Source organism: Squalius cephalus, assembly GCF_949319135.1.
Source record: "Squalius cephalus genome assembly, chromosome: 16".
NCBI lineage: Eukaryota > Metazoa > Chordata > Actinopteri > Cypriniformes > Leuciscidae > Squalius > Squalius cephalus.
In genome coordinates this window covers 12,393,697-12,413,606 of record NC_137137.1, presented here as the reverse complement: position 1 = coordinate 12,413,606, position 19,910 = coordinate 12,393,697, and the positions used below count along the sequence as shown (strand labels likewise).

The following is a 19,910-nucleotide window of genomic DNA, read 5'->3' as shown; positions in this document are numbered from 1 at the left end:
GAAATGACAAAATGACAGTACTGAGTTCTACACCAACATAAACATGAATAAACTGCTGATTTTAAGGTGTTCAGTGTTAGTCTCTGTTATTTCTGGATCTAATAAATTTTCCCAAACAATTGATGCAATGCTCTAAGCCTAGAATTAATGTTTATGCATAAAACAAAGATCCAAATACATAAAATCATTTTTTTTGTCCTTTGTGTTTTTAATCAAACTTGCCTTGACTTATGTACATTAATCGTGAACAAAAGACAAGTTCAAACAGATCAAATCAAGTACTGTCAATGCCAAACTATTTTCAGGTTTGAGCAAGCAGGTAGATCTTACTAGTAGAACAAGATTGGCGACCCTAGGCCAAGATCTATGATTACTACAGCAATACTTCTGTGATATTGCTGAGGAAAAACTGCATGGTTTGTGGTTAAGTATTTTTTCTTAAGTAAGGAGAAATCATGACATGGTAAATGACTCAACAACAACAAACAGTTTGCTGTCCATGTAAACTTAGTAGAAAACATGACACGATGTATAACCTACAGTTCTATTTAAATATGTAAATAAAGCGATAATGTATCAGCTTTGTCAACTTTGATGAGCAGAATCAATGACATAATCCATTTTAAGGATCCAACAGAGAGACGTCTATTTGATGCCCCTATTATTTGTACCTACCATATACGCTGGTTAGCTAGCATGCTATATTGCTAATATTTACAGCCAGTCAGAATTCTTACTAATTTATTAAGAATCATAAAAAACATTTATTTTTGTATGCTCTAAATCAACAATGTCCAAATCAAGGGTGTCAAAATTGGACAGGCTCAAAACGTTTGAGAACCTGTACACCTGTATTTAGCATCAAAAACTTGTGATCCGATCGGCCAGAACACATCCTAATGCCAGATGTAAACATGTAAATCAGTCCTGGAGGGTCACTGTCCTGCAGAGTTCACTGTTCCTTCAGAGTACCTTCAAATGGCCTCTTCACACCTTTCTAGCTTCAAGTTTCTAGTATGCCAAGTAAGACCTTGATTAGCTGGTTCAAGGGTGATTAATTGGAGCTGGACCTTAACTTATAGGGGACTGGACACCCTTGCTCTAAATTGTGAGGAAAAAAAGTGTAGCCTATATTGACCCCAGTGGCAGATCCTGGGATAGGCATTATAGGCATATATAGTTCATTTGAGCCAGTTTCTCCAAGTAGGTATGCCTGCAGACTGAAGATCTCCAAAATGGGGAGTGAACTCCAAAAATAGACAAAACCTCCAAAAAGGAGCAGGGTCTCCATGAGCAAAGACTTTCGCCATAGAGCGGTGCAGGTATGATATCACTTTGTAGGCCCAAACACGGAAGCGAGTTAACATTTTAGCACTTCCGGTTCTATCATCCAGAAGTCAAAAGGTTTTTTGAATGAGATTTTGGTTAAATGGCTGAAATTAGGTCTGTGGTGAACACAAGCTCAATAAACTTTCATGTTTTATTCTACGACATAAAATACATCAATATTACCCCACTTGTGATTTTTTTGAAGCAGTTACATGTCTTGAAAAAGGCAGTTGCTAACAAGTGGCTAAATGGGACTACAGAGGCTGTCGAGGAGATTAAACGTCATCACGCCGAAAAGGTAAGCTTAGTCTGCTTCAGCCTTGTGATGCTTATAATAGTGCTCTTATAAACTATTCTAACTCAAACGTTCTGAGAAAATGTTTTTAGATAAAAACAGAGTTGTCGGAGGCTTAGTGGTGGTGACGTTGAATTCTTAGGACCATAGTTCATTTATACAGCATAGCCTACCTTTAGCTTTTTAATCAGGTGACTGCATTTTGGCTTCAAAATTCATAAAAGTTGTGTTCATCTTGTGATAATTATCTTGATGGGCAAAACGTGCAATTAAATTTTGTTGATCACTGAGATTGTAATCCAGCAGCCTATGGGAAAATCCTATTGGGTTTTTGTCGAGGGAACCAAAGTGATGTCACCTGCACCACTCTATAGAGCTGGTAAGTCCCGCCCATCCTTAAAACCCCAAGTGGACCTCTAGGTTGAAAAATCGTCAATGCAAGTGAATGGGAGAAAATAATTATTTTCTGGTCCCGTTTGAATTGTGCCATGAATGTGAACATATGTTGTCTGTGAATTTTTTATATAACTTTTCATGTTACGAGTTTGACAGTATATGGTATGATTCTTCGGCAAGCAGTTGTGGAAAAGACATAACGAGAAAGACTACATGTCGCCTATGTGACGTCACCCCATAAAGTTGACTTACCCGTGGTTTTCGCCAACCTCAACGATTTTGTCCTCTAGCTGAAAGAAAGCGGTGAAGTGCACCAAAGACACAGCCATGTTTAGCGGGATCCGTGAGCTAGTGTCCGTGTGCGAGTCGTGGTGACGTTTCAAACGCGTCGAAAGCAGCGAAGAGTTGTAGTCCACAAAGTGCTCTCACACAAAGTCTAACCGTATCAAACTTCTACCCGCTAAATTGTAGCATTCTTTACACGAAAAGTTATATAAAAAATTCACAGACAACATATGTTCACATTCATGGCAAAATTCAAACGGGACCAGAAAATAATTATTTTCTCCCATTCACTTGCATTGACGATTTTTCAACCTAGAGGTCCAGTGGGGTTAGCGGAAGGGGCGGGACTTACCAGCTCTATTGGGTCTGGCTTCAAGCCAATTTTCATTGCATACATTTCAAAATAAAAATTTCTAAATTAAACATAATTTCTAGTTGATCTAAAATAAAATAAAAATAGAAAATATACTATATAAATAAAAATTCCTATATAACTAAATAAATATGCTCCGTGACCGTGACAGAGGAGCCTGCAGCGCGTGGTGAGTGCCGTTCGGACCGGAGTTTGAACCTCTGCCCAACGATATAAGCAGGAAACGTTTTACTCTATCGGGGTGTTCATCTCATGAAATAGTATTTATTTTCAAGCTGATTTTAGTCACCCAGTTCTCTAGTTATTTATTTTATTATTTAATAGTTATTTCAGTTAATTGATTAGGCTAAATAGCCTAGGTTTTTATTTAGTTTTAAAAAAATATATATTTATTTTTTTCTAAACAGAGTTCTACAATAAAAGTGTATCAACATAAGAAATATTTAAGGATATGGGGGAGATTTCGGAAACAGCTTTATTGCTTGGCGCCCTGACCCCCAAACGTTTGGTTGGCCAGTTTTGTTGCGCAGACCTGGCACTAAGCTTGTGTCTTGTGCCCAAGTTGGCAAACCCTGTATATAACTTATATACAACTTAAGAAATCTTCTTGAAATCTTTTTGACATGCTTAATCTAAACAGGTGATTGATACAACAGTATCATTCGGTAGGAAAGGCTATGTAACATTTTAGGATATTAAATAAATGTAGCCTAAATGTTGACGAATTACAGTTTATTTCTCTCAAACACAGTGGATGTTTTAAAAGATATGAGGATATCTTCGCTGTGCATAACGATGTCTGAAAACAGCAGCTTAATTCTTGATACAATTTGCACACAAAAAATATTGAATGTAATGTAGGCTACAACAGTGACGTACAGTCACGTCAGTCATCTCGATTTAATAAATTGAAAACACTTACCGTTGAAGGTCGTTTGCATATGAATTCTAATGAAATAAAAATAAAAATCCTGATTCCTGACAACCAACTTCCAAACTGAAGATAAGGTGTCAACTAACAGGGGCGGTGTTAGAGTCTCCATGTCAATTGGACCACCACAGAAGCCTCCCCCTTTCCACCCCACATGGCACTGTGTCTTTTTTGTTTTTGGGACATAATTTAGTTTTTAGCGCTTGAACAGTCTCTTTAAGTCCACAACACACGGGAAACTTTTCTGGTGTTTACACCAACGTTTCACTGTCTTCAGTATTTCAATGTTTAAAAATTAAAAAGTTATTTTTTCCAGATTCTTTGTTACACAACATAGAAAAATGTAACGATGTAGCCATTTATTAATGTGAATAATGTGTGAGCTGGGCGGGACCAGTGGAGACAAAGGAGACTTGGAGCTAGGCAGGACCAGCAAAGCATAGGAGATGGGCGGGACCAGCAGAGATGAGAGGCTTTGGGGAATTGCCTCTTCTATTTCCTCAATACATTACAAAGGCCAGGCACAGCTTATCCTTAGCGGTGGGAGTATGGGCGGGGCTCCAGTCCATCCCCTATAGACACATCTGGGATGATGGTGTTGCGGCTCAAGCACATGGTAAGACTTTCCATTGAGCTCGGGCTCTGGGGCGATGTTGTTCCCAGGTGTCGACTCTGGCACAGACATCGAGGTGGGCTCGGGCTCTGACTGTGCCTGCGGTGGGCTTTGGCAAGGTGTCTGTGATGGGCGTGTTGGACAGTTGGCTGGGCTCTGGGTCCAGAGTGGGGCTAGAGACATCTTCTGCAATGCAGACATGAATGAAGATCCACTACTTCCCAACATTTCTCAGAGGACTGTTCGCTGAGGCTGGTGTGGAAAAATATGCAGAGCGAGAGGTCCGTGGGTGAGACACACCAGGTCAAAAAAGTCCCTCGTATGGTCCTTGAGGGAGCGAAACTAACAGAACTAAAACTAACCCTGAAAGATACAAAGTAACCCATTGTTAAGATTTTATTACAGTTATGCAACAGTCAGCTGCTGATCAGTCTGTTTTGCTTAGAGAGACACATGAGCTTGACACACTTTCACTCTTTAAACATGATTCAGCTCTTTAAACATTGCTTATTTAGTTTAAAGGGTGTGATTCTATTTTTCAGTTTTGTTAATGGTTGTAATGGTTTTCTGATCAGCGTGCTAGAGATGTTATTTTTCATTGTAGGCAGAATTATACAAGTAATGTCTCTTTTCTTGGTTTGTATACCAGTTTTAAAAACATGGATGAGTATCAATTTAATGATTTACAATTTACAAATAAAAAAAGTGAAACATGTTATAATCTCTACGGTAAGAACCATATATTTCTCACCATCCTTATCCACTTCCCCTGTATAAAGTGTATAATTCCTACAATGATGGTTAAATTAATATTTTCCAGATGACTGTTATATATGAAAAGATAAAGGGTAAAAAGTCTCCCGGATGTTACAATACACTGTCACATTAGCAAAGGAGAAAGATGCAACTATTTATACAAGTAGGGGAATAGTCTACATTTGTTCAGAAGTATGTGAAAAGGGGCTCTTGTCCACATTGACAGTTTGTTCACTAAAATCAGACAAAGAGGAGTTGGTTATCGATAGGATATGCAATAGAATGCCAAATGTGAAAAATAAATAAATATTTTATTCAAATTCAAACCACTAATATCAATTGCAAATACAATCAGAATGAACTGATGTAGAATAGTGACATTGTATTAAATGCAATAACTAAAGTAGCTACTGAGAAGTTAATGAAAACACACAGATATGCACGAATTGTAAGTGAACATTCATTAGTGTTTTAAAATGATGATTTCATATAATGCAAAATGAATACATTTAATTAATACAAATTATAATTGTGCAAAAGTAACTGAAGGTAGTATTTAAGTGTTTTATCACAGTTTTGTAATATTCCTCATGTTCATATTGTTGCAACACTCATACTGCTACTTTCTTTTCTGAGGCTTATTGGCACAGCGCTTCATAAGCAGAGCCGTCGCTGGTCAAATGGGTGTCTCAGTTTGTGGCTCTATCTGCTGGACTTCAGGCATGACAAATTCTTTAGAGAATGTGAAGACAAGTCTGGAAACTGTAGTCATTCACAATTTGTTGGGACTTGTTCTTCCAATCTGACTGTCTCAGCATTTATCCTGCCACCAACAACTGAAAACACAGTGAAGGAAAGCATTACGTTTCAGCTTGTACAAGCACAATTTTTTTCTCATATGTAATGTACATGAGCTGTTAAACTGTGTTGTATGTCTGTGATTTACTACTCTTACCTTTTGTGCTGGTATTTTCATTTAAATAATTTCCTGTCTCCTTTTAACAAAAAACAAATAAACATATATTTTATTTAAAACATAGAAAAGATATTTGCTGTTTTTTTTTCCATTTAATGTTAAAAAAAGAAAGAAATAAACGTTCAGTATACCTGTATTCCTGTATGAACAGAATGAAGACAAATTATTAGTAATTTAATCAATATTATATTTCTCACTGCATCACCATCTTTTTGTATTGTAGCAAATATACAGTAGTCGATATGAATGATTGTCAAAATTATTATAAAAGTTACAGTATCAGTTATACTGTAGGCCTATATTACGTATTTAATTTGGTTGATTATGCATAGAAAAGTCATTAATACATTTACATTTATTCACTTAGCAGACGCTTTTATCCAAAGCGACTTACAAATGAGAACAATAGAAGCAGTTAAACTAACAATAGAACAACAATATGCAAGTGCTATGACCGTTCCCAGTTTAATTTAACGCAGTATGTGTACTTTAAAAAAAAAAAAAAATTATATAAAGATAATAGATATAGAAGATAAAGTATTAATGGATCAGGTGTTGCCAATAGAGATGCGTCTTCAGCGTTTCTTGAATAATAAAACAACTATATAGATCTCATACTACATAAATATTCAGAAAAAATTGAATGAAGCTTACCTGAATGTTTAGAACATTTCTTCTTTCGAATATGTACAATTGTAAAAACACTTACTAATATAATTATTATTAATAAAGGAACTATAACACTAATAGCTATGGCTGTTGAAGCAGTCAGGGGATTTCCACATTCACTGTCAGATGATTGAGTTCCTGGATTTGTTTCAGTAAGTCCCATGGCATCACATCTGTGAATGATATCCAGGATCAGATTTGTCAAAAATTAATAACAGCACATACAAGCAGTTTAAGGGAGTACTTACTTTGTGTGTGGTAAACAGGATGAGAAAGATCCGTTTGAATATGTGTGATCTGTACAGTCAGCACACACAGTATCTGTGGAGTCAGTACCTAAAAAGACAATGGACATATAGTTGACAACATAAAAGGTTACTATAGTTTAAAAAAAAAAAGCTCTGTTTCCTTAACTGCAACTAATGCACCACAGATAACAATAAACAGCCTTTCATGCACTGTTCATGTATATTTATATACGTGTATCATTTACCTGCTTGTTTGATATATTGTCCAGGTCTGCATTCAGAGTGTTGCGCAGCAAAAATGCAGCTGATTTTCTTTTTTTCAATACAGTAGAATCTTTCCAGTGGCCCACAAACAGTATCTGACGACCGAGTACATGCTTTAATCACTCTTATTCCTCTGTCTAAGATAGAAACAAGTCAGCAGAAACCATATTACATAAGTTACTTTTACGAACAGTTACCCCTGAGCAACTAACATCTCTTCAGATGCTAAATCACCTGCAATAAAATATCAAACAGATTCAAATGAATAAAATCTATAACAACTTTTTAATTTTCAGATGAACGAATATAAAGGAGGAAACACTCACTTGCATCACACACGGTACAGGTAAAGCATTTTGTGAAGCCGCTGGGTTCATCAATGTAAGTGAATTCAGGGCATGGGACACACGTTGTACTGGTGTCATCTGTGCAGTGCCAAAAAACACAGTTTCCTAAAAAGCAGCACATACAATTTGTCAACTTTGGCAATGATGTAAAATGCATTGTCATATACTAACTTTCAATTTTTTTTTGCTTTTATGCAGGAAAAAAATCATTAATGCAGACTAAAGCAGATTATCATCACTAATGAAGTTATATTTAACAAACTTATAGTAAAAAAAACTTTGATAAAGAAGATAGATTGAAAAATAAAAAGCATAAAAATAAAAACAAATTGTGTAAAATATAAACTATATGGTATAACTTTTTATTAGCAGTCTTACCAGGAGCACACATCGGGCAGCATTGCCCATCTATCTCATATTCAGCATGAGCACATCCACAAAAGCAAAGATCATAGTTGAGTGGAACAATAACAGTAATGAGAAGAGTAATCCTTAAAGTGAACATGTCACATAAATCTCAGTGGAGTCTAGACAGCTGATATGAGCAATTGAGCATTGAGGAAACATTTCCTCAGCCTTCACATTAGCTGTGCCATTAGTTGCATGGTCTGATGGGTGCCTTAACAGCTAACAGTATTAGGGGATTTTGTTGAAAACTGGGAGTCAAGAGTCGTTCAAAAATCAGATCTTGTCCAGGTTGTATTTCCACAAGCATCTTGCAGACATATCCATTCTTTGGCAAAAAAACTGGAAAAAGAAAGAAGAAAAAAAAACAGAAAAGAATCAGCTCACTGAACTTTCTCGCCTATAGGCCTACATTTAGGGTTTTTTTGTTTTGTTTTTTCAAATTAAGGCACTTATTTCTTGAGAATAGAAATAAATCTCTGAAAACACGTTTCACACACTCACTCATTCATTTACTTAATTGTCTACTGTGAAGCTGCATCAAATTCCGCCATTTATAACATTTTCCCTAAACATCAAAAACATTTTCACCACAGTGTCATTTCCACTAAATATATCAAATATAGCCTATTATTTAATAGCATTTTGTGATGGAAATGTGATGCAAAATTTTGACATTTTTAAATATTTTGGGAAATAAAATAGATGACTGTTTTGCTCCTAAATGCAAATGGAAGTTTTTTTATTTTATTTTATTTTATTTTATTTTTTTTTTTTTTTTTATTTTTTTTTTTACATAATACTGATATGGAATAAATAAACATATTAATTCATATTTTAATATCATGGATATTGAAATTCTAATTCTCAAGTAAATCACCAAATCAATAAAAAAAGTTTATAAAACTGTACATAAAAAAGCATTTACAAATGAACCCCAGAAAACAAGTGGGAGGAGCAAAAGGAGGAAATAAGTGAAAACTACTTTCACTGTAGTCAAAATTTGAAGGAAATTTAGAAACAACACGTAAAGACCAATTTCGAGCCGACATCACAGTTACGTCACGGCGTTAGCTGGGGCACGTTCAAGTTCAAAACGGTGCGCAACGTTTTGCTATGGTTTTGGCCCGGGTTGAACGTCATGTTTCCTGGAAACAGCGTGCACCGGTGTGCAACGGGGTTTGAGATCAGGGGGGCAGGGTTTTATATTATTTTGAAGTAACCCCGGGCGCCGCCATTGGCTAGCGGACCCCCACCTGCTGTTAGCATCCCATTGACTCCCATTCATTTTGGCGTCACTTTGACAGTGAATAACTTTACAACTGAGGCGTTTAAAGACTCCATTTGTCCATTATTTATTTCTAAAGAAACACGAAAATGTATAAAAGGCTCCACTACCTTGTAGCTTACATTATGGCCCCGTAGAAGCAATTTTTGTAAAAATAGGCTAACGATTGCATCATAACCACGCGACTCTCTGTCGCACAGTAGAGAATTACCGTATGGACAGGAGGAGAAGGACAATAATGTGATGAAAGGGTAGTTTGATTTCTAACATTATTCTCTCAACAGACATTTACATCGATAGTCTGGCGTTATAATTTATTTGCTTTTGGTGTACTGTGGAGTGGGTAAAACGTATCGGTTACCTAACGTAACCTCTGTTCTCTCTAGAAGAGGGAACGAGTATTGCGTAAATAGCTTACGCTGCGGGAAAGTCATCTTTTCTCGAGATATGAAGCCAAAAAATTATCCTTTAATTTTTCATAATCTTGTCAACGCAGTGCAGCAGCAAGCAGACCTAGAGCGGGCATTCTAGCGCGCTCATTGGCTGCCCTGCGGCAACTGCAGCAGCCTATAGCTGAGCCCTTGGCATGACGTCACGTCCAATGAGCGCGCTTGGCGCGCTACACGCGTCACAGCCCGTCAGAAGGGGTGTGGCTTAGCGTATATAGGCAAAGCTCAGCGGCTGCTTCACTGGTTTCTGTCGCTGAAGCGAGTGAGCTCTAGAGAGAACAGAGGTTACGTTAGGTAACCGATACGTTCTCTTACGAGAGGTTCTCTCGTATTGCGTAAGTAGCTTACGCTGCGGGAACTCCCTTGTCAACGCCGTGCGCGCCCAGCATCCACTGAATGAGTCCCAGGGAAAGCCCGGGGAACACGATGAGTGGGAGCCGGGCGGCCAATAGAATGGCTAGCGCAATACATAAGCACACATTAGGGCGCTCAGAGCAGCACGGCCGGTCTGAACTGACAAATCCCTGTATAGTGCAGCTCAACCAGGAGAGCTAAATCAAGCAGCAGTAGCCCGCGCACAGATAGTGGGCCAGTCTACGCGTGACTTAGACTGATAAAACTTTCGCCTGCAAGGCGGGAACTTCCAGGTTGTAAAACCTAACAAATGTAGAGGGGGAGGCCCAGCCCGCCGCCGTACAAATGTCATGAATGGAAATTCCGCTGGACCAAGCCTACGACGAGGCCATGCCTCTAGTGGAGTGAGCTCTGATGCCCAGTGGGCATTGCAGGTTTTTAGACGCATAAGCAGCTGCGAAAGCGTCCACTATCCATCTGGACAGGCTGTGTTTCGAGGCGGCGAGACCTTTGGTGCGCCCACCAAACGAAACGAAAAACTGCTCCGAGCGCCTGACAGCGGCGGAGCGAGTGATGTAAATTCTCAGCGCTCTGACAGGGCAGAGGAGATTACCATCGACCTCGCTGCTGGTTGTCGGCAGGGCTGTCGGAGTGCCCAATACTTTGGGGACATAACCGTGCCTCGGTTTGAGAATAACTTTCGAGTCATTAGGTCCGAACTCGAGGCACACGGCGTAAACAGATAACGCGTGAAGATCTCCCACACGTTTGACTGAAGACAGCGCTATCAGAAAAACGGTTTTGAGCGTGAGGTATTTCATATCCACAGTTTCCATGGGTTCAAAGGGATGCGCTTTCATGGCCTCTAGGACCAAGGAAGGATCCTAAATAGGAACTGAAGGGGGATCGCGGGGGGTTCATCCTCCTAGCTCCTCTAAGGAAGCGGATGACGAACTCGTTCCTTCCTAATGCGCGACCCAGCGCCGAATCGGCGAAAGCTGAGATGGCCTCAACATATACTTTGAGCGTGGAAGGGGACCTGCCCGTGTCCAGCAGCTCTTGAAGGAAACAAAGCACCTGCGGTACCCCACATGCTTGTGGATCCAGCCCTTTGGCAGTGCACCATTTATTAAACACAGACCATTTAGACGTGTAGAGCCATCTCGTGGAGGGGGCTCTAGACTGTGTGATCGTGTTCACAACCCCTCTTGGCAGGTCAACGGGTATCCGTTGAGTATCCATGCATGCAGAGACCAGCGCTCTGGATGAGGATGCCAGATCGAGCCGCGGGCTTGAGAGAGAAGGTCTCTTCTCGCCGGTATCGGCCAGGGGGCTGTGTCTGCCAGCCGTATTAGTTCCGGGAACCACGTCTGGTTCTCCCAGTACGGGGCTATAAGGAGCACTGTGTGGCGCGCTTCCCTGATTCTCTCGATGACTTGTGGCAGCAGAGAGACCGGGGGAAAAGCATATAGCGGGCCGCTGGGCCAGGTTTGGGCCAGCGCATCCTCGTTCTTCGAAAAGAACTTTGGGCAGTGAGCGTTGTCTTTTGACGCAAGGAGGTCGACTTTCGCTTTGCTGAAACGGCGCCACAGTAACTGGACTGTTTGGGGATGCAAAGACCACTCCCCAGGGGAAACATTGTCCCTGGACAGTCTATCCAGGCACTCGTTCAGGTGACCAGGCACATCAGGGCCGGCCCTGACCAATTTGCTGCCCTAGGCAAGATTTTACCTGGCGCCCCATGCATCACAGCCCATTTCACCCTGTCATTGTGTTCATGATTTAGCATATATATATATATATATATATATATATATATATATACACACACACACACACACACACACACACACATTACAGCAGAACTGTTTCCAACACTCATAATAAAACATCATATTAGAATGATTTCTAAAGGATCATGTGATAGACCGGATGTCACATGTGACACTGAAGACTGTCGTAATGATGCTGAAAATTCAGCTTTGCATCACAGAAATAAATGATAATTTAAAGTATAATAAATTGAAAACAAATTATTTTAAATTGTAATAATATATCACAATAGTACATTTTTTTCTGTATTTTTGATCAAATAAATGCAGGCTTGATGAGCAGAAGAAACTTCTTTCAAAAACATTAAAAATAGTAATGTTTCCAAACTTTTGGCCTGTACTGTATCCCCCCAAAACTGCACAACTGTAGAGTAAAACATTAATAAAAAAGTGATAATAAAAAATGCGTCTTAAAACTGACATGATTGTTACAAAATCACAGTCTGGGGACTCAGAACTCAGAACAACTGCTAACATTAAGTTTAAGGTAAAAATAACTGCCATGAAATTATAGTATCTTACTCCTATGCAATAAATTGTTCATTCACTACATGACTTTACCTCTGTCTTTATCCTCTTCTCTTCTTTTTGGCACTGTATCTATCGCAGACTATGCTCATTTATAATGTGTCATGTAAATTCGGCCTTACGTCACAATCAGGAAACTTTCACCGTGTCTAGAACTGGCGCGAGCTTCTAGGCCCGTTTCTACGAGCTGTGTGAAGCAGTGCTGTCTACATTGGATGCGGCGTCGGGCACGCTACACAACAAATTACCAACAACTGATCCCGCACGCGCTCTGTTTCTGACGCACTTCATGCACTCGATGGGCGGGGGAAGATTGAAGAGCCGGACTTTTTTTTTTTTTTTTTTTGCTTTATTTGGTAGTATTTCGAATTAATGGTTTTAAAATAGTAGCCTAGCCTATTATATAAAAAAAAAAAATAATAAAATAAAAAAAATTCACTCGTTCACACATTCTGGCGCCCCTATGGATGAGTGGCGCCCTTAGCATTTGCCTATACCGCCTATGCCGCGGGCCGGCCCTGAGGCACATGCGCGGCTCTCAGCGAGCGCAGTGAGTGCTGAGCCCACACGAGGAGGCGTTCCGCCAGGGTGCAGAGCATTTTGGATCTGACACCGCCCTGGCGGTTCACATAGGCCACTACTGATATATTGTCCGTGCGGACTAGAACATGGTGACCTTGTAGGTATGGGAGGAAGTGCTTGAGCGCGTTCTCGACCGCGAGCATCTCTAGACAGTTTATGTGAAGGAGACTCTCCTGGTCTGACCAGAGGCCATAGACCGGTCTGCCTTCGAAGAGCGCTCCCCAACCTCGGTTGGAAGCGTCTGTCGAGACCACTTTCCGGTGCGAGACAACTCCCATCGTCACTCCTGTGTGATACCATTCGGCTGCCAGCCAGGGCTGCAGGGCTGAAATGCAGCCCTGATTTACACCGACTCGCGAGCTGCCGGCCGCCCAGGCTCGGTGAGGCACGCGCGCTTTCAGCCAGCGTTGAAGCAGGCGCATGCGCAGCAGGCCCAGCTGGAGTGCTGCTGCAGCTGAAGCCATATGCCCCAGGATTCGCTGGAATGTCCTCAGCGGAGCCTGGCTGCCCTTCTGGAAAGATGTGGCGAGATGTCGAATGCGGCGCGCGCGCTGCTCCGACAATCTGGCCGTCATAGCCACCGAGAAAGGAAATTGACTGACGGGGCGATAATGAGCTCTTGGTCCAGTTGACCGAGAGACCCAGGCTTTCCAGATGGCTGAGAAGCGCTGTTCTGTGAGACACAAGCTCTGTCTCTGACTGCGCCAGAATTAGCCGTCCAGATAGTTCAGTATACGCATTCCCCGTCTTCTCAGGGGAGCGAGAGCCATGTCCATGCATTTCGTAAATGTACGGGGTGCCAAAGACAGGCCGAACAGCAGGACTGTGTATTGATATACCCGGCCGTCGAAGGCGAATCTCAAGAATGGCCTGTGATGGGGTGTTATCTGGATCTGAAAATACGCGTCCTTCAGGTCGAGAGAGATAAACCAGTCTCCTGGGAGAATTTGCCCGAGGATTTGTCTGGTTGTGATCGTTTTGAACGGCCGTCTCATGAGAGCTTTGTTCAAATGTCTCAGATCTAAAATAGGTCTTAGCGCTCTGTCCTTCTTGGGTACAAGGAAATAACGGCTGTAAAAGCCCGACTCGCTCAGAGAAGGATGTACCTGTTCTATAGCCCCTTTGCGCAGCAGCTTTGCTATTTCTGCTTGAAGCAGATGCGCCGCCTCTGTATTCACTCTCGTCTCTGTCCGTGCTAGAAGCGCGGGGGACGGCGAGCGAACTGAAGCGAATAGCCGTGCTTTATAGTATTCAGCACCCATTCTGACACGCCCTGGATAGCTTCCCATGCTTTCGCACACATAGCTAGGGGTCGAATGGTCTCTGGGTTCAGATCGCCGCGCTGCGCGGGATGGGGAACCTGGATCAGAGAAGATGGGGCGGCGCACGCGCCGCCGGTGCTCGAATACGGGGGCTGACCAACAGTGGTGACTGGCTGTACAGCGTTTAACTGCTCGATCACAATGGATGGGGCACAATTTGCTGTTAAAAACCCGTGGCGCGAGAGCGGCGTGGGGGGTATAGTGTTTGTTAGTAAGTGCGCGTGCTCGTGAGCGGGCGCGAGGCTTACATTCGTAACGCGGCCAGTGTTTGGGAGCTTTAGAGGATCTGCAACCCGGGGTAACTGTGTGACAGAGCGGGCAGTGGGTAGGTGTGGGCACAGAATTGTGAGCACATTCTCTACGCTTAGCACTCAAGCGGCGCATGGCCGCTTTATGAGAGTGCGTTACCGGGGAGACCGTGTTTGTGTGTAGCAGTGAGCACAGGGGTGTGGGCACATTTTCTACACTCATAACACCATCGGCGTGAGCCAGATAACCAGACATATACTCCTGAGATTTCTCTGGTAGCCGTAAAGACAGTGTTTGGGTGCAGGCGAACGGGTTGTACAACGCGCTCGTTGGCTGCAAAATACCCATCTGCAGATGCCTTTTAAAGGAAACTGACAGAGCGAAACGTTTAGTGAGTCATTTTTTCAAATCATCTTTTTTCCTGATGACTTGTCATTGGCAGGTTTACTGCAGCTGACTCATTTGTTTCCTTTCTTGACAAAGGTAATGGGCTGAGAAGAAAGAAGGCATGTACATTAATATCAAATACAGTGTGTGAACCTTTGCCTGATTATTACTGACAGTAAAAAATGACTCACTAAACGTTTCGCGAAATGCTTTATGCTATTAGTATTTCCAACCGCCTGAGACTTAGAGGGGACTGAGAAATATGTGAGAATTGGAGGTTAGTCCGGCCTAGGCGGGACGAAAACACTCTCTTCCTCTTTTCGCCGGTGCTCGTGACGTCCGCTCTGATATCCCTTGAGAACGGTGCAGTTGCGCGGCTCGAACAAAGGGAGAGAGAGCGGGAAGATGTCATCATGTGCTGTGACATCGTTTGTTTGCAGGCGTGCGTGCATTAAAACAGGCTCGTTTACTGCAATATTGACATTTCCAGTCGCCTGAGCTTAGGAGGGGACTGAGAAATGTGTGAGAAATGAAGGTGGGTCCGGTCTCGCGGGACTAGACACTCTTTTCTCCTTTCGCCGGTGAGTGACGCGCGCAAATGAGACGTGGGATAGCTTTCTTATAACGTAAAGGAAGCTAGCCCGTGACCATCCACTTCTGACAACCCTTGTGAGCGGCGCCGTTTGCGCGGCTCGAACAGAGGGGGAGAGCGCGGGAAGGGGCAAGCGTCATCATGTTTTGCGTCAGCGTTTGTTTGCAGGCGTGCGTGTAAAAAAAACAGGCTCGTTTACTGCAATATATGTATTTCCAGTCGCCTGAGCTTAGGAGGGGAATGAGAAATATGTGAGAAATGGAGGTTAGTCCGACCTGGGTGGGGCTAAACACTCTTCTCTCCTTTCGCCAGTGACGGGGGGGGGGGGGGGGGGGGGTTGGGGTAGCTTGACCGTCCATTTCTGACATCCCTTGTGAGCGGCGCCATATGCGCGGCTTGACAGAGGGGGGTAAGCAGCTGTCTAAGATAGCAGCGTCGTCTGCTTCATCCCCTGAGGCGACGGCAGTGCGGGCGAAAGCCGGCCGCTGCGCGTCGGGAAGGGGGGGGAGAAGGAGATAGCGAGGCTCGCGGGAGGGGCTCCGGGCGAGCGCTCAGCTGCTGCATCCGGCTCCGGTGGCCTCTGGGAGCGGCGTTTCATCTTACGCGGCCCGGTGGAGGCGGACGGAGAGACAGCGGGAGCGTCGAACGTGGCGAGTCGAGCCCGCAGGGTCGACATCGGTAGTTCTTCACAGAGCTTGCAGCTGCCCGAGGGCGAGGGCTGCGTGGTCACGACCCAGGCAGAGAGCGCAGATCACATGGCGGTCCCTGTCGCTGAGCGGGGCTCTGGACGAGCCACAGGAATTGCGAGGCATTTTGCAACAAACGCCTCGTGCTCTTTTAGACAGTGTGTCGCGGGGCGAGCAGCCGAGCACACAAACACATAAATACAGAGCAGTAAAAGGATATAGTCGCCGGATAACAAAGCAGGCAGGGATGGCTGAAGGCGGCGAAGACGGCCGGCTTCCTCAGGCTTATCCTCGGCGTGCAAGTCGCTTGATTCGACGGCGGCGGCTTCCTCAGAGTCCAGCGATGCGGAGAGCTTCGCTGAAGAGACAGAAATCAGTGAAGCAGCCGCTGAGCTTTGCCTATATAAGCTAAGCCACACCCCTTCTGACGGGCTGTGACGCGTGTAGCGCGCTCATTGGACGTGACGTCACGCCAAGGGCTCAGCTGCTGCAGTTGCCGCAGGGCAGCCAATGAGCGCGCTAGAATGCCCGCTCTAGGTCTGCTTGCTGCTGCACTGCGTTGACAAGATTATGAAAAATTAAAGGATCATTTTTTGGCTTCATATCTCGAGAAAAGATGGCTTTCCCGCAACGTAAGCTACTTACGCAACAACGAGAGAACCTCTCGTAAGAGAACTGTTTTTAATGGCAGGCTAACGTGCACCGTTGACTCGAGCTAGCCTAGCATAGGCGAACTATCCAAAAGTAAGGACTGGATGAATTTTTTTGAAAACTGTCTCCACTGATGAATAACAACCAGGCTCACTTGAAAATGAGGTCCGATGTCGAAAATCCTGAACCACCCCTTTAAAGTGAACTCGCACAATGGGTTCAAGGAAAATAATTTACAAATGTGCTCGATGCAGCTCGGTATACGCAACAACTGAGGATATTAGAAGACATGTTTGTCGTAAATTTTATTGTAAAAAATATAGGATATCAACATAATGGTGTAGTTGTTTATATTTTTAGCTTCATTGCAAGTGTATGACATTTGGTATAGAAATACATAATGGTAATTAAGTTTTCCTAAAAATGAGAAAGAAAACACAGGGTATTAAAACAGTATGAACTACAAATAAAGTCAGTATGTGAGGCTAAATAGATGTGTTTTAGTCTGAATTAGGTCAGATGTGTGCTTCCATTTAAGTTTCAGCAATCCCTGCCTTCACTCGATTGGGATGTTCTCTTTTGTTCTGGGCGGCAAGTGCAGTAACTGTAACATCGGGCATATTTTGTAGTATTAAACACATATTTATACCGACTTCATCATGTCCTTGACAAGGAATATAAAGGAAGCCATTTAAATAAATTGGTCAGTTGTCGACTGCCTTTAAAATATTAGCCTTTTGTTTTGTGCCACGATTTTTAGTAGGGTAGAGTTTAAAGTTGCAGATCACTGCAGGTTTTCTTTTTAGCGCAATTTTCCACTGGACAAAATTGCGATTGTTAACTCATGATATCTGTTCTGTCTGTGCGCACCAATCTTGCACTTCTATCTACTCCTCAACCAGACCACCTAGAGACTTCGGGTTTTCGGCATTGTGTTAAGGAAGGGCTAATCTCGGGAACGCACAAAAAAAATCCAGGAAAAGATTTACTATCTCTTAGTGTTATGATCCCATGACGTGAGAAAATTGCAGTAGCAGTTTTAACATTAAGTGACATGGCATCTGACGCACAGAAGCCAATGGCACATGTCACTATGCGTATTGGCACATCCGGTGGCACATCCGGTTTTCATTGGCATGTGCCAGTGGATAGTGGCATGTGTCACTGACATTATTGGCATGTGCCAGTGGTGGATAGTGGCATGTGTCACTGCACTGACATCGCAACACACTGACACTGACATGACACCTGACTGACACCGAGTCGCGGAACATGTCACCGTGTTGCGACACCTCCAGTAGTGACTAAAAGATTAATCAAACACCTATAGCCTACTGACGTAATTGTGGCACAAAATCCTAAATAAATAGTCTAATTTTGTGATTTTTAAAATATCAATTAAACGAATTAAAGTGCATTAATATTTTTTCAAACGTGTTATTTGTGTCACGTCTTTATTTGATTGGTATGTGCCACTGAATGTTTTGTAATACCAGAGCTACTTTATGATGTTTATCTCGCAAAGTCACAAACTGCCCATTCTAGGAAAGACACGAAAAAAATCTATCATGGGTCACTACGAATACAGTCGCGTCCGTTACTGTAAACCTTTATTTTTGCGTGATGCTGCACAGACGCACGCCAGTAGGTGTCAGTATAAGTGAGTGTAACATTGGCCAGCGCATCTGTGGCTTTAGGCTAATATTTCAAAAATAATTGTATCGAATTATGTATGTAGGCTACACATTAACTTAGCGATGTTATAAATCATATTTTTTGACAGCATAAAGCAAATTGTTATGCAAGTGGCATATGACGCAATCCATTGGCACATATCACGTTTTAGTGACACATGCCAATATCCACTGGTGGTACATGCCAGTTGGCCTGTGTCACTAAAACTGACATCATGTCTCTTTATCTTGTGGCACCTCCAGTAGTGACACCTGCAGCTGTCTGCCAGAGTATAATGTAGATTATGTAACATATGCACATAGTTAATTTGTACAACAAAAAAAATATTTTATTTATTGAATAATTCCATAAAATTAAGGTAGGTCCTGTTTGTTGAATTTTTAAAATGCACTGAGCACTTTTTTGCACTTGTATAAATAGAGAATATTGCTAGTAGCTCGGTATACTCCTTTTCAGATAGGCCTACATAGCCTAACAAACAAATGATTTTTAATTATTAATTTTTTTACACTTTTTGGAAGGACTTGAAATATTAAAGCCACAGATAAGAATCTTGCGCTGGCCAGTGTTACACTCACTTATACTGACACCTACTGGCGTGCGTCTGTGCAGCATCACGCAAAAATAAAGGTTTACAGTAACGGACGCGACTGTCTGTATTCGTAGTGACCCATGATAGATTTATTTCGTGTCTTTCCTAGAATGGGCAGTTTGTGACTTTGCGAGATAAACATCATAAAGTAGCTCTGGTATTACAAAACATTCAGTGGCACATACCAATCAAATAAAGACGTGACACAAATAACACGTTTGAAAAAATATTAATGCACTTTAATTTGTTTAATTGATATTTTAAAAATCACAAAATTAGACTATTTATTTAGGATTTTGTGCCACAATTACGTCAGTAGGCTATAGGTGTTTGATTAATCTTTTAGTCACTACTGGAGGTGTCGCAACACGGTGACATGTTCCGCGACTCGGTGTCAGTCAGGTGTCATGTCAGTGTCAGTGTGTTGCGATGTCAGTGCAGTGACACATGCCACTATCCACCACTGGCACATGCCAATAATGTCAGTGACACATGCCACTATCCACTGGCACATGCCAATGAAGACCGGATGTGCCAATACGCATAGTGACATGTGCCATTGGCTTCTGTGCGTCAGATGCCATGTCACTTAATGTTAATACCGCCTCTCGAAAATTGCGCTAAAACACTCACTGAGTTTTTATTACTTGTTCAATAAACACTGACTAAAAACAACTTACCAGCTGATAGACTATAGAGTAGCCTAATTTCACGTCTGTTTTCTTTCACAAAACACTGGTCAGACTCACAGACATTGGTTGGTCGTTTTCTGAAGCGTTCTTTCACTTTTGCATTCCTCAATCCTATTACGTCTTC

The 19,910-nt window shown here is 42.3% G+C and overlaps 2 protein-coding genes across 2 annotated transcripts in view; both read right to left on the bottom strand.

Annotated features, from left to right (window-relative positions):
• The window catches only part of LOC307173200 (tumor necrosis factor receptor superfamily member 14-like), a 50,796-nt gene extending 46,807 nt beyond the window's left edge, over positions 1-3,989 (bottom strand). Inside the window, exon 1 of the mRNA XM_079896135.1 lies at positions 3,601-3,989. The gene's annotated coding sequence lies outside the window, so the exon portion shown is untranslated. The remainder of the gene's footprint in view (positions 1-3,600) is intronic.
• A 1,281-nt stretch (positions 3,990-5,270) lies between these two features.
• LOC307173201 (tumor necrosis factor receptor superfamily member 14-like) lies at positions 5,271-19,909 on the bottom strand. Its single transcript, XM_079896137.1, has 8 exons — positions 19,775-19,909; positions 7,861-8,229; positions 7,462-7,587; positions 7,117-7,272; positions 6,872-6,959; positions 6,086-6,796; positions 5,934-5,973; positions 5,271-5,814 (listed from the first exon to the last, which is right to left on the bottom strand). Exons 2-6 carry the CDS (start codon positions 7,985-7,987, stop codon positions 6,556-6,558), a joined length of 738 nt encoding a protein of 245 aa, XP_079752263.1. The 5' UTR covers positions 7,988-8,229; positions 19,775-19,909; the 3' UTR covers positions 5,271-5,814; positions 5,934-5,973; positions 6,086-6,555.
• Position 19,910: the final 1 nt, after the last annotated feature.